General features: G+C 45.6%; 1 protein-coding gene across 4 annotated transcripts; it reads right to left on the bottom strand.

The window, feature by feature from the left end:
• Positions 1-1,790: 1,790 nt before the first annotated feature.
• KAT7 (lysine acetyltransferase 7) lies at positions 1,791-15,057 on the bottom strand. 4 transcript variants are annotated; one of them, XR_015707555.1, is made up of 15 exons: positions 13,069-13,253; positions 11,584-11,760; positions 11,164-11,403; positions 10,530-10,612; positions 10,194-10,283; positions 9,491-9,589; positions 9,214-9,324; positions 8,187-8,378; positions 7,900-7,989; positions 6,828-6,968; positions 5,537-5,630; positions 5,203-5,349; positions 4,276-4,382; positions 3,241-3,615; positions 1,791-3,147 (listed from the first exon to the last, which is right to left on the bottom strand). XR_015707555.1 is itself a non-coding variant. In XM_087770402.1 (15 exons), the coding sequence occupies exons 1-15, from the start codon at positions 14,773-14,775 to the stop codon at positions 3,514-3,516; spliced, it is 1,836 nt and encodes a 611-aa protein (XP_087626528.1). In that variant the 5' UTR covers positions 14,776-15,057; the 3' UTR covers positions 1,791-3,513. The 4 variants fall into 4 exon arrangements, 3 of the variants coding, with proteins under 3 accessions (XP_087626528.1, XP_009462883.2, XP_087626527.1); XM_087770402.1 differs by adding an exon at positions 14,761-15,057 and having other exon boundaries at positions 1,791-3,615; positions 13,069-13,216; XM_009464608.2 differs by having other exon boundaries at positions 1,791-3,615; positions 13,069-13,255.
• Between the last annotated feature and the right edge of the window lie 2 nt (positions 15,058-15,059).

Below are 15,059 nucleotides of genomic sequence, written 5' to 3'. Positions count from 1 at the left end.
AAACCAGCAGATTCCTTACGAGGTTGTATCTGTTCCAGCTGTTCACCTTTACTGGCATTCAAAATCTGATTTGATTTATATGACTTTCCGTTCCACAGTCAGTTCTTGCTTCTGGAACGTAGAGGTGAGGTGGTCTCATTCAGTCTGCACTGAATTTGTGTTTGCGCTAGGGTTTCTTCGGGTCTGTCACAGCAAAGAACTCTGTCGGGTTACCAGCGTGCTTAAAATTACATACAATATCTATTCCAATGTTAGGGCAAGGCTAAATGCAAGTGTTTGTTTTTTAAAAATGAGAAAAGAAGAGGGCAAGAAAGCATCAATCTAGGAAAATTTACTGAAAGCACCGGCTGCTTTTTGGTAGCATCCTAATTTTCAGGTGGGCTTCAAACTGCCCATACAGAATGTAACATCTGCAAGTTTGCAGTTGCTATGAATAAACTGTGGGTGAAACTGAGCGTGTCTCATCCTTTGGTCACCCAGAGATGTTTATGGCTATCTGTATGACTCACTACTTAATTAGTGTTTGCATTACCAAAGCACCCAGAGGTCTCAGTCAAGCGTGGGACCCCATCGAGTTAAGAACTGTACGTATACAGAGAGACAGGCGCTGCCTCTGAGAAGTCACAACATAAACAGACTTGACAGAATAAGGACTGGAGGGAAACAAAAGCTTAGAGAGGGGGTGGCTGTCACACAGCAGAGCAGTGTGGGGAATAAAACCCTTATCCTCTTGTCTCTGTTTAGTTATCTGCAAACTAAATCACACTGCGTCTCTCTGTACTTGCAAGAAAAACAAAAAACAAACAAACAAAGAAGGCAAAAAAAGGCAACGGGTATTGTACAAAACTGTGCTCAAACGAGTAAAAGCAATGCTCCCAAATCAAATGCTTAAAAAAGTGCCTTATTAAGGGAAACCAGACAGAATTAGGAAGAGCCTTGATGTGACTTGAGTAAACAAACATTGTTCAGGGAAGCGTCCTTGATTTTGATCTTCATCAGAACAAGACTGCCAGGGTATTCCATCTCAATTAGCTTGCTCTCCTTCTTCGTAAGCTGAGCATTAAGTCCCAGGCCACGAACACTGACATGACTTGATGATCTTAAAGGTCTTTTCCAACCTAAACGATTCTACGATTCTGTGTCAGCCTTACTTTTAACAGCACCCTTGCCTCTCCGCAGCTTAGAGCCCAGAGTCCAAAAACATTCCCTACTCTTTTTTCTCTCCCAGTGAGTTATGTAGAAAAGCAGAATCTCTGGAGGGAGCTGGAGCAGATATGTGTAATTAACCATTTTATATCAGAGATTATATCAAAGACTCAAACTGTTTGAGATGTGCTGAACTTCAAACACCTTTTTTTGAAGATCAGAGACTTTGCTGCCCCAAGTCCTCCCAGAGTACAAGAAGCAAGAAGGTCTGGTCATGGAGACACAGAAGGAAAGGCTAAAAATCTAGGGCCATCACTTTTAGGATAACTCCTTCCTTCTTCAATTCACTCCAGGTTGACAGGTGCTATCCCGGTTTTACATGACATACTTAAGTTGCCAGGATCTGGCAACATCCATGTATTCCTCGTGGCAGCCTCCCGTGCACAATCAGCTCCAGAGTGAATACACAATGCAGGCTATTTCCGAAAGGTTCAACGTAAAGGCCGCTCTAGTCACAACCCTTAATACACCAGGCACAAAGACGGGTTCAAAATTAGTCCCCTGCAACAGAAAGCAGCAGCTTCACTGAACTGGAGATGCAGAATAGCATCTGACTGAAAAAAAACCAAAAAGAAGGCATAAACTTGAGCAGAGAACATGCTTTATTGAGAAGTAGATACAAGAATAGCACATTCTACCACATCATGGGAACAGGGTTTAGCTTCTGCACAAGAATGGCCTTCTTCCCTACTCCACAAGAGATCTACTTTGTTGGATAGTTTCATGAGTATCTGTAGTTAGTTACAATACAGGAGTAAAGGGCATGAGACAGCAAAATTCAGTAATGCCCACAAGGTATACACCATGTACTGATGATTTTTTCTTTTTCTTTTTTTTAAGGAGGCAGAGAGAGGCAGACAACCATCAGAAGAGCAATAGAGAACTTCTCCACGTTAGGATGGGTCAGTGGTTAACAGGAAACGGCTCCTACCTACCAGTACATTGCAAGTGCTTCATTTCAGACACCATTCAATATGGAAGCATTGGAAGGTTTAAATGAAATCGGCACTATATGATGCTGCCATCGCCTACCCCAAGATTGTCCCCCCTTTTAATCACACTGGAGCCATATAGGAAACTTGTGGCACAAGGACAGTGGTTATACTTGAAAGCCATTGTACGGTAGTTTCTTCCGGTGGTGCTGATGGGAGAGAGGAAGTAAAAGCTTTTTTGTTTTACAAAGACAAACAAGAACGCACTGTCAGAGAAGCAAACCATCCACACAGCTAACTGGAGCTGCCACTGATGCACAGGACGTACACTGTAGGCAATCCAACAACTGACGATATTTGCATTGTAGAGTTTCTGTGGCTGTTTGGACAAGGCGAGCAAAAATCTGTCTGAAGTTTTAATTTCTTCAGTCTAGAGGAAAAAAAAATCCCCTCCAATACAAAAGACCTACAATTCAAGGAAGACTGCTCTGGGAAAAATATCTCCAGTGAAATATACTGAACAGGCTGTTTCTGTGTAAAGGAACCCGCTAACTCCCAAGAGATAAACAGGAAAAACCGGTAACTTATAATCAAAGAGGTCTCTCCAACAGACGTGGTACTGTAGTAGCTCCAGGAGCACATACCAAGAGCAACTCTATGAAACATCTCAGACCGTGATGTTCTCACACACTTAGCCTCGACTGCTCCAGGGTAACACTAACACTCACACCACTCGGTTACAAGATATGCAAGCTTCTGACTGTACAATATTAACTAGGTGAAGACCTGCTACATTATATGGAAAACACTGCTGAGAGACGTGGCATGTTATCTTACTAAAACTATTTGATACGTGGAATGGAACAGTCCATCAGGCAGGACTAGTTAAAAATGCTGAAGTCAGTGTAACTGCAGCTTGTTGGAAAACCAGACTTTCCCCAAACAAGCGTTATTAGACCTTGTTCAAAAGCCACAGAAGTTCATCTCCATTACTTAGAACGCAAGGAACCTGAAGGAAGAAACAACCAGATTATAGGACACAACACAACCTCATCGGAATAAGAACATGAGGGTAAGACCAGTGACTGGACAGGTACAGTACCAGATATCAGAACTCCTTGGGCCAGTGCTGCTAGGAGCTTCGTTTGGGTCCTATACAGATCCAATCCTTGCAACCTCATTGAGGCCGAAACATAAAGTTCCTCAGAACTAGCGTCTGCGGTGTGCACAAAAGATCTGGGCCAGAACAGTACCAAGGGGAACTGATCTTTCGGGAGGGTACTGTACCAGCCAATCACAACAGCAACAGATACGACAGAGATCCCTAGGGTACTTCCTACTGCTGGGGTTCACTGGCTTCGGGAGTGAGAGACAGTTAAGTTCCCTTAGGAGGGGTCCATTTCAAACAGCTGGGATCCATTATCTTATTGCTGTTGGATCTTTTTGCCTCTTTGGCTATCCATTCATCAATCAGATCCTAAGGAAAAGAGCATGAAAGGGCAGGTTAAAACAAATGATCCACGACGGAAAATTATCCATGGTACACCACCACACATCCAAGTCCACAGATCTGAAGACGACTAGCCTACTAACTGCTTAGCGTGACAAAAATAACATTTCCTCCACAGTGCTTTCTAGAAGCCCTTCCAATCACACTGATAAGGCTACTTTTAGCTACAAAGCGAAGTCTCAGGGAGGGGAAAACAAGAGAGAAGCTGTCACGTTTGGGGATTTATACACCACTTCTATCTAATGAGGACTCATTCAGGATTCCATTAATTCCGTTCACTTCTATGTCATCCATTTGCCCAATGAAGGGCAGGCGTGATGAGGAGCATGATGGGAATGTCAATCCATTGCTCCCCTAAAAAGTCGCTTGCAATGAGCAACATTATTCCACACATCAGGAAAGAAAGGTCAATACCGTGTATTTCTACACTACTGACAAATCAGGTTGGATGCCCACGCTGTATTTTATCGGTTACGGCATTTGAAAATTACAGTGCCACCCCCCAGAACGAAAAGGCTGAAAACCCCAGCACAACGCACAGGAAATACCAGTTTGAGCAAGTTCATATGAATCTAACAGCTAAATAGAGGGAAACAAAAACGCAGAAATAGCCATCACAAATCTTACCTGTCTTTTCAGGACCAGGTGTTTTCCCTTCCAGTACTTGAGCATCTGAAGCGCCTGCAACGTGCTAACGATGTCGACAGGGTTTACTGCAGTCTCCTGGCTGATTTCTGCAAATCAGTATCAGTTTATGTTAGAACAGAAACAAATTCCTCCGCAATAGCCTCTAATTGTTAGTTTTCAACTACAACTTTTATGCAACTCCTTTTGAAGTGATATACACAAAATGCCTTGCGGATATTAAAGAAGGCAGATGCAGTACTACTGTCGCTGCGTGACTTGCACCCTTTCCCCACCCTGGTTATCCGCAGCGCCGCTCTACAACTTGCTTTTGCTCCTTTCGCTCTTGAGGGCTGACGGTTTGCAAATAGCTTGAAGACCCCACAGGCTATGATGCAAGCCATGCAGAGCTGAGCAGAAACAGCCCAGCTCACCCCCAAACTGAAAGCCAGCCTAGACATCACGACGATTTAGTGCTACTAATTTTAGGATCCAAGTTAATAAGGTGTAATCCTCTGAAAGAAGACGTAGCCGCTTCTTCAGAACTAGCTTGATATCTCTATGAAATGCTGCATACTCCTAGGTGCCATAAACATAAAAATGCTATTAAAAGAAGTCCAAAGAGTCTTAGTATTTTTCCAAAGCATTTGAAAGCCTCTCGGTGGAGCCATTTTTCTTTTCAAAATTAACATTCTAGTCTATAGCTGGATAAAGTTCTTTGCTGAATCTTTTTTAAAAAATGTCTTTTTTAAAAGCAGCAGCCAGTACATACTTTCAAAACTCTGCGAGCTGGCTTCTCTTTGATGCTGGCAGGACTGGAGAGGAGCCGTACCCAACTACAGGAATATTCCCCTAACTGCACTGCTACACAAACACATGCGTATGTTCCTGAACCAATTCACTACAAGCTTATTTAGCTTGAAAACATACCTTTTATGGAGATCTCTTTTCCTTGGAAATTATGCAGGTAACGAAGGAGAACTTCCTTCCAGTAACTACGGTAGCTGATGAGACCTAAATCAGACAGAGGGCGTTCCGGAGAGCCAACTTTTTCTTCTACTTTAGAAAGCAAATAGCCTGTAAAGGAAAGAAAACTTACTTATCCTTCCTGAACTACTCTCTCCTGACTGTTACCCTCTTCAGCACATGCAGAAATCAGCTATAATGAAAACTGCTCAACCACCACCACAGGCATGTTAGATTTCTTGGTGAAATTGTCACGTTGGACAGAATATGTTTCCAGAATTTCTCTCTCTCTACTTACTGAAGTCAATGAGCATTTTGCCGTAGCCTTGCCTCATATACTGAGGCATTGTCAGGATACAAGAAACATTGTAGTTGAGAAAAGAATTCTTCTCCTAAAAACAAGAACAGAGAGGGTAGATTAACAGGTCTAGATCTGTACAAACAATGGGTATATCATAATCCCAACAGACTCAACAAGCCTGTGCAACTGATACAACACAAGGTGAAAGGAGCAACAGTAGAAAAACCTGCCTAACGACAAGTAACACGATCATCCTTCAGCTACCAACCTGGCTTAGTGTCTTACTTTGTTAGCCATTCAATTGGGTGTTCGGTGCACAATTTTAAGCCTAGGATGGCTGCCCATGGAGTTGTACCTGAGAAGGAGCCAGTAACACTCTCACTACCACCTCTGTCATCCACCAGGTTTACGTGCAACAAGAAAGCGACATAACAGCAGCACTATAAGCACATGGTGTATATTGAAACGTTCAGACAAAGAGACTCAGACACACTTATCCTCGGATCAACGCAGATTTTTCTTTAGAGCATTTTTTTTTTAGATATTTCCTCAGTTTTGTCTCGGGTGATTTAAGGAATACAGTTTCCTGCACTTTATTTGGGAGAATATTCTTCCTACCTATCGAATTTCACTGACTGAAATATCTAAACTGATAACTGCGTTGCCTGATATCACCATCGCTGGAAGGGTAATCGCTTTTTCTGTATTGAGGTAAGAACAACCAGGAAATGTATTTCACTGATGTGCAGCAGAGATAAAACAAACAGATTGGCTATTTTTTAGGCAGGCGACATGTCTGAGCAAACAGCCGAGAAAACCGGCTCCTACTCTAAGCTTGGCCAGTGACTTACTTGTGTGATCTGCTTCAGTTACTTATGTCTCAGCTTTTCCACCTCAGAATTTTTATTCCTTCAAGTACTTTATTAAAAAAAAAATCATGGTGACTAATACTTATTTTAATGTTTTTTCTCTACGTTTCTTTACATTTTCTTTATCATTACTTTTGCCTACATTTAAGACACCACCATGCTTCCTAGTAACAATAGTTCATTTGAGCTGATTTGGGTTTTGCTAGTAACGAGGAAAGATGCTACAGCAAAGCACCTGCAACCCCTGCAGCAAACAGTAAGAACAATTCACATAGATCAGGTTTGAAACTTTATCTGTTCCTAAAAGCAACAAATCCTCAGACTGCAAAAACTCGGAGGGGAGATTCAGTACTGATAATTGGCGTCCTAAATCTCATTCTAGCGAGGCAGTAATGCGTACGTATGTATTTTCAACTGACCTTGGAGAAATATCCTATCAGGTGACAGCCAGTGTTGTCAGCTTCTGTCATGACATAGAAGAGGAAGGGTTCAACATCATAATAGAGTGTTTTATGGTCCAAGAAAAGTTTTGCCAGCAGACACAGGTTTTGACAATAGATCTAGAAGCAAAAGGAGAATAGGATACACCTGTTTTTTACAGTGGAACATCCCAAGAGTGGACAAAAGCAGGCATACATGGGAACCGACAAGATAATTCTGAATCATCTGAGAAATGACGTACAGTCTTTCAAACAGAGCAGCTGAGCCAGGAAACAATTCCATTTGTGATGAAACTTGATAAGCCTAGCTTCCTAAGAGTGGGACTTGACGTTTGCGATATCAATCTCTGAATGTCCAAAACATCACATCCTCAGCAAAAGGGAGCAGAAGGTTGGAGCTCTGCTTGCTTGCGCTGTATTGTATTAATCCCATGCTTCAAGGTTATCTCTGGTAACTAGAAAAGACTCCTCCCAGCTTCCGGCAGCGCAAAATTCAGCTTTTGTATTTGTTTCTTTGTTCTTTCCTCTGAAGCCTTCAAGACTGGACACAACCAGAGACAGGGCGCAGGCATGGTGCTACTACCTAGCACTGAGCCTGGGGTTGCAGATTCATGTTCTACCCTTCAACTCAGGGTTAAGGAGGTCAGCCTCAATAACTTTAGGCTGCTTCCCACTCTAACCCCAGTTTGACTGAGTATTCACAGGGAATGAGGGATGGGCAGCAGCAATCTGCCGAGGCCAAGCACAGAATCTCCCCACTAACTTTCAGAAAGGGATCTTGACACACATCTCCAAAAGCTACAGATCCAGCACAGTACGAGACAACAGATGGAACTGCTGGAGCACAACAGGGCTGAGGAACAACCATAAAGAAAATGCAGACAAAACTACTGCCAGAATTGCGAGAACGGACAGATCAGACTCTAGTAGCCTTTCTGCAATGAGAGGGAGAAAGGGCCACTTGCATCTTGTTTCTCTACAGGAAAAGCAGTGCCCGGCACATCTGAAAGACTCCACACTCAAGCCTGGCCTCATGATTGCAGTTAGTTACCTTGTTCTTTTTGCCATCCACTTCAAACACCGAAATGGAGCCTTTGCGGTAGATTTCATCACCGGGTGGATGTTTCCAAACACATTTTGCCTACGACAGGAAAAGTTAGGGTGACACTACCGCTTTACGGGCGGAAAAGGTTACAACAGCTACTGGATATACCAGGAAACACGCAGTGTTCTCACCTCCTAAAGCGAGCAACTGAGCTACCAACAGTAACATTTTAAAATGTTTGCATGCTGACATCAGATTGAAAGCTCAGGAATCAGCTCTGCCCTAGCCCTTACCATGTGTCTGCGCAGTATTGTCTGGCTCTTCATATATTTGAGACAGAACTCGCACATGTAGAGACGTCCCAGGCGAGCATACTCCTCTGGGTAGGGCGAATGATACCAGGTATCCAGCTCATAGCGGCCGAAAGCGATTGTTTTAATCATATTGCTGCCTTCTGTGATCTGGCCCTGGAGTCGCAACTTTTCCTGTGAATGAAAAAAATGGATGATTATTTAAAAAAAAAAAAAAAAAAAAAAAAAGAAAAAGTAGGTAGAGAGAAAGGAGGCCCTATTTATTTCCCTCAAGGAAATTGTTTCCTTCAAGTCTTCTGAATTCATCTTTCAGTGTGACCATGTCTAATGACCCCTCCCACGGACCTCTCCTCAACCAAACTCAGTCTGAGCCCTGTCTACAAGCAGGACAGTTACTGACTGCTGCTTTCATCAGAAAATGTCTTGTGAATCAGCACTTAGGAGCATGCTAACACTAGGATCCTACTCTTTCTGTTCTGGCAACCTCCTTGCCACTTCATGCTTCTTTCCTAATCTGCAGGGAGAGGATAGAGCCTAATGCTCCGCCTCAGATATCCCAGATGCAGTTGTCACTGGTAAGCATCAAAGTATCTTTTGGTTCATCTCTGGAGATGGAAAGTAGCTTTGGAAAACACCTAGAGAAGCCTCAGCAGTACAAGGTTTTGAACTCCATTCCACAGTCACCAGCTACTTCTTTCAGCAGGTGAAGCTGTCCATTCTTTCCCTGAAAATAAGCACCTCTTAAATGGGACTGTTACTAATTATTCCTCTCGCAGGCACTGCGGCATTCATGACTGCAAATGCTTAGCTCCATCTGTACTTTCAGCAAACCCTCTGAATGACTGGCACTTAAGCGTTATCCCTAGCCTAACGTTGCTGACTTGGCTGGGCTGTAGCTGCTCTTCTTGCAAACTGATTCTATCTGCGCAAGTACAACAAAACCCAGAAAGCATTCACGTTTCTAACAAAGACATTTGCTATGAGATATACTACGAGTTAGAAGTCTCACCAGGTCCTCAGATGCCCGTGCTTGCGCTCTTCGGAAAAGCTCAAGGTCATACTCGCTCGTCAGGTTTTCAAGTAGAGGTTCCCTAGTATTGCCATAGGTTTGTCTGTGCTCCTAGACCAATAAAATAATAGATTTTGCTGCCTTGCTGCTACTAAGCTGTTGGATCTTGCAGCTTTTTTAGCTGAGAATGTTGCAGGGTGACTGGGAAAGCCAAACTCCTGCTTAGTGGTCTCATTCCAGATAGGAGGGAATGAAAGAATAAAATTACTGCTTTTACCATATATTTTTCTTTTTGCTCCTTGCTTAGTCCTGAGTTCCTCTTCTTCCTGAGCTCAGCTACTTTCTCTTTGTATCGCAGCTGTCTCTCTGTTGGTGCCTGAAAGAAACCAGAGGTGGAAACCTTCACGAGGCTTCATCCACTTCAAACAGTTTTCTTCACCTTCCCACTCTAAAGGGCCTCTGTCCTGCCTTTCATTTCATGACGTTTGTTGCCTCTGAACCAAATCCTGTGCTAATAAGAGGGCACTGCAGGTACAACACAGGTATGTAAAATAGGAAATATTTCTTCCTACCGCAGCTTGCCTTTGCCAACGTACCTCAGTCCCACAAGACAGGGTGCACTCCTTAGGCACCGCTTAATCATGTGGACAAGCTCAGAGCCGACTCATTAAGTCATCTTGACTCAAGTCCAAGACTCATGAACCGAAAAATGTAATTCCCCTGGTTTTATTCTTTTCTATTTAGTCAGAGTAAAATTGTAATTTACAGTTCTGCAGAAATTCTCTTAAAGGATACAATGAATTGCCCTTGCTGGAACAAATGGGAGATGACAAATGGGGGGAGTGTTGGGACTCAGCACAACAGCTTACCCAAGAAGTGAAGAAGTGAAATCAAGTTAAAATCATTGTTGCTGGAAACCACAAGCTGAGGTTTTTCCACTTCGAACTGAGCAGCCACCCCATTATGCGCAGATTGCCTACCTGGTGTCTGGTGGCGTGCCTGTTATTGTCATCCTGCCGATGGGCCAGCATTCTCTCCTCAATCTGCTTATCCCGGCTCTGTGCTCGCACCTGGAAGCGAAAACTCATCCGTCAATGCTACAGGAAACTACTACCAAAGCCTTAATCTTTTCCATTTCTTGGTGAGGTGAATTTTCTGAACTGTAATTCACAGATGATTTGACACACAAATGCTGCTGTCTTGCAGCTAAAGACAACAGCTGAAACACATTAACTCTATTTTCTGTTCACAAATGACAGGTCTTGGCATTTTGTTCCAAAAAAACATAAGGAAGTTAAAACAGAAGACTCATTTACCTTGCACTCATCTGCTGAGAGATTATGATATAGTGGGCATCCTGAGATGGAGAAGTGTCGCTCGTGTTTTCCGGTTAGGTGCCCTGCAAAGGATCAGAAAAAAACCCCACTTTTAACGTATGATCATAAAGAGGTTTAAAAAGTATCCTAGATGGGCAGGTACCTCATAGGAGCTTCTCAAGGAGCATGCTCAGTAGTGTGACAGAAGGAGCACGCTTCATGGCACAAGCTTTAAGAACACAGAAGGAAAATCTTTTTCATGCTAACTCGAAAGCTGCACTCCATGCAAGCAGCCAGGTATATTAGGGGTCTGCAATAATTTGTTGCTGAAAACCTGCTTCTGGCAGAGACCAGTTCCCTACCTGCAAGCTCTGCATTTTCCTCCCGCGCCTGTGCTCACGCTCCTAATTTGTTCTTTACCCTATCATCCCCCAAACACTCCTAGCCAGAAAACACCTCCAGGAAAAATATACCTGCCGATATGCTTCATATCCCTTCTCTATACCCACTTCTCAATAAGACTTCTGACCCTAATTAAGTGCATATTGTTAGGATGTATAACTCAACTGACTGGGACTTTGAACATCAAGCAGGAAGGCAAAACCCAACAGATTAATCCTGGAGCTGAAATTACCTAAAGAGTTACAACCAGGAGTGGGACATTTCATGTTGAAATTGTAGCTTTCATGGAAGCGGCGGCGCTTAGGGCGGTGAGACAGGTCACTTCCAGAATCCTTCATGGACATGTCCTTGGCAATGCTCTCATCATGGGATACATTTGGACTGGAGATATCAATATCAGACTCTGAGGAAGGGGCATTCCCGGTGGGGGTACGAGGTGGAGACTCATCGTGATCCGCTGCATTTTTAGTGTCTGAATAAGGATTAAGATGTTACAAATTTGCCTGAAAGAAAGCTTTCAAAAAAATATGTAAAGCAACTCCAGACAGCTGTCTCAAACCCTCTATCCTCAGGATATTATACTGTGCCCTCAGAGAACGAAGTCACGTACTCTTTCCAACAGCACGTTGCAAACTTTCAACACCTCACGTACCTCTATCAGAAAAGTCAACCACTTGCTCAGTCTCTGACCCAGATGAGCGAGTCTGCCGGAGCGGGTATTTCTTTGGAGTCACAGGAGTAGGCTGCTGTTGGCTGCGGGTTACCCTCCTTGTAGAATAGACAGGCTCTTCTGCTCCAAACGATGGCGGATTACGAACTGGGCTGGAATCTAATTCCACAGAAACACCATAATTACACCCACAATAACCACTCTAAGTCAGAGACTGGCCTGACACATGCTCTGAAGGCTGTAATACCAACATCTGATAGCTGGGTATCGACAGAGTTCTGTCCTACTGCTCACCGCTGCGTGTCATCACAAAGATATGCTCTGTTCTTCTAAGCTTAAATCTTTTGACACTTTTACCAACACTGAGGAACCTGGAATTAGATCAGCTTTCTCTGGACTTAATTACTTCACTAACTAGCAATTACAAACCAGCTCTCATTTGGAAACCTAAAAAACCGTTAGTTTAGATAAGAACTATCAGTGTTTAGACAACCCTTGGGAACAGCAAGACTGCTTCTGGTGTGGAGCTATATTTGGGACCCTGCGTGTGGTTTTGTGATCCTATATTGCCCATAAGACTATAAAACAATTATTTTGCGAGAAAATAATGCTTTCATAACCTAGGAATATCACAGGCATCGCATGCACATCCAAACCACCTTTCCTCTTGTTTTTACGGCCTAATTACCAGGTGATCTTGCATGTATATTTCGTACCTGCAATAAAATTTGTCACAAAACAGATTCTTTATCAAAGCGTATACAGGGAGCAATGGAAAGAAGTTGTTATCTACTGTCATTTCCTCCCCTTGATGCCAGATGGCAGCTTATTAACTAACAGCCAAGAAATGACTACACCAACACTAAAAACGAGGAGGTGGACACATTCAGTGTTTCCTCTTACAATCTGGATGCCAAAGCAGAAGCATACAAAATAACTGGCAATACATCAATTACATTTATTGCAGAGTAGGGTCAGCGTCAGCAAGTCATGAAAATACATCTTCCCTTGCAGTACAGAAAACCCCAAACAAACAAAGAAAACAAAAACAACTTTCACCTCTAAACACCCTCTCTCTAGCTTGGCTCCAGTGCCAATATAACTGTCTAGATGGGAAGCAAATTTTTAGAGTTCCCAGAAAAATTAGGCAAAGCTGGCAGCAGAATCACGGTGTTTGATTCCTACTTCCTTTAACAAGTAGACAGCTTTACTTTTTGAGCAGAGGATACTCGAGTTTTGACATCCACCACCAGTGTAATCTTTAGATTATATTACCTCATTTGTGCAATATGCAAGACTGCTTTTTGCTGTGGTACATTAATAGCCAATGAAAAAGTGAAATATTTTTATTTAGGTATAAACTCCACACCTTTAAGTTCTAAAGGTCAGGAATATGGAGTACATTGAGCCGCTTGTTGCTTAAGAGGATGCTTTTCTTTTCCTTCTTTAAGAAAATAAAGCATTTACCTTGAGAGCTTTGACTGAGTCTGGCTGAGGACCGGGTCACACGGGCGGATCGTCGTGATGTGCCATCGCTTTCAGAGCTGTCTGTATGCTCAGGATCAGTAGAGAAATCAGAGTCTTCTGTTCCATCTGAGCTACTACCCGCATTCCTCTGCAACACCACAGACCCAGACATTAGCAAAGGAGCACTTAAAGTTGCATATTGTATTTATACTATTAAAAAAAAAAAAAGAGAGAAAATATTTGATGCTAGATAGATAAATTCAAGCTGACACAATGACATATGCAAACAAATAAATGTCAAGTGTATTACTCTGGAGAAAATAGTTTAATAAATACGCAGTGTCAGTGCCTTCAATAATAAGTTTCTGCAAACCGATCTGCTAAGAAAGATCACAGTAGCACCCGATTTTATTTAAACCAAAAGGTAAATGTAGTTTTAAGGCTGGACAGGATAGGCTCTGAGCTGACCACTCTCGGTTCACCCTGCCAAGCCAACAGCACTCCCCCACCACCCGCCTGTTCAAAACAGCAGAGGCAGCCCAGCAGAGCCCAAGGCACCACGGGAGCAGGTGCTGGAGGAAACAGATGGGCTCCAGCAACGGCCAAACTGACTCTTGACTGCTCAGCAATTCAGGGCAGCGTCAGGGCTCCCCGGTGGAAGCAGGCAGAGAAAACGAAGGCACTCAGCAAAGAGGCTGGGCCAAAAGAGGCTGTGAATGCAGCTGTATTCACCTCGTCTTGGACCACCAGAGCGGCCCCCTGCACCACGCAGCGGACCGGGCGGCTCTCTGAGGGAAGCAGGCCTCAGAAGTTGGCGGGCAGCCATCAAGCCTCCGAAGATCCCTCCCCTGCCCGGCAGCCCTGACTGGAAACCAGGGTGTGGGGGCGTCCATAGATCTGGTCAGGGCGGCCGGACCCTCGGAGGGCGGCCGGAGGGCGGCCGGAGGGCGCCCCGAGCGGCCGCCGGCCCTGAGGGGACGGGGCCGAGGCCGGCGCCCGCCTGAGGAGAAGGGCGGGAGCGGCTGCCGAGGCCCCGCGCGCACCGTGGCGCGAGCGCGGCCCCCGCGCCGCTTTGTTTTGCGCCCAGCGGAGACTCGCCGGTCCCGGCCAATCACAACGCGCGTGGGAGTGGCCGAAAGAGGGAGCCCGCCAATGCCGGCTTGCGGAGCAAAAAGGCGTGGCCACCGGGAGTGACTGACGGCAGCCGCCAGCCTATCAGTGCAAGCCTCGCTCCCACAGAAACATCAACCCGGAGGGGCGGAGTGGGATGGGGGAAGGGAGAAACAAGGCACGCGCGGGGAGGTGACCGTTGGGGGCGTAGATGGGCAGCCGCGCAAGCCAATCAGCGGCCAGCCCGGCAAGGCAGCCCGACCAATACGTGACCAGCTCTCCAACTGCCTGCCCAATCGGAAGAGCCAAGAGGCGGACCGCGCTGCAGGCGCGGGGGAGGGGGAACGGTAACCGTTGGGGGCGATGAGTGACGAGCAAGAGGGCCAATCAGCGTCCAGCGTGCCCATGCGGGAGCCACTCAGGGAGCGAGTGGGGCGGGCGCTGGGGGCTGAAGGCCGCTATTTTTCCCTCGGTTTTGTACCCGTGAGAGGTAGCGGAGGGGGTGGGGAAGGGGAGAAAGCCGCGGCCCGAGCTCGCCGGTTCCCCCGCCGGGCGCCTCCCCAGTTCCCCGGCCGCGCTCACCTTCCTGCGCGGCATCCTCGGCGGGGGCGGGGGCAGCGAGGTCGGCTGGTCCCCAGCGCCCCCGGCCCGCGAAGCGGCGGTCGCCGCCGTGTTAGCGCTGGCGGGCTCCGTGGTGACAGCCGTGTCTCCCGTCCTGCGGCACGTCTGCTCCGGCGGCGCCAGCCCGCTCCCGCCGCCGCCAGTCCCTGATCCCTGCTCGGTCCCTCACGCTTCCGCCGGGACACGGTCCACACCCCCCAGTCACGTGACCCCCAGCCAGCCTCACGCCAGCGGGGGCTGCCATCTTGGATTCGGACAGG

Source organism: Nipponia nippon, unplaced genomic scaffold (genome assembly GCF_047370975.1).
Source record: "Nipponia nippon isolate SJK-2023a ecotype South Korea unplaced genomic scaffold, ASM4737097v1 scaffold_32, whole genome shotgun sequence".
NCBI classification, from domain to species: Eukaryota; Metazoa; Chordata; class Aves; order Pelecaniformes; family Threskiornithidae; genus Nipponia; species Nipponia nippon.
The sequence above is the reverse complement of the archived record's forward strand: the minus strand, read 5'-3'. Positions and strand labels throughout refer to the sequence as shown.

Bases quoted from the DNA above. Each gene is read 5' to 3' on its own strand.
- KAT7 (XM_009464608.2), bottom strand. From the start codon at position 13,240: ATGTCTGGGTCTGTGGTGTTGCAGAGGAATGCGGGTAGTAGCTCAGAT. The intron at 9,325-9,490 runs GTAAAAGCAGTA...TTATTGGTCTAG, and splicing joins AGCAAAAAGAAAAATATATG to GAGCACAGACAAACCTATGG. The intron at 4,383-5,202 runs GTATGTTTTCAA...ACTGATTTGCAG, and splicing joins AAAAGAGATCTCCATAAAAG to AAATCAGCCAGGAGACTGCA.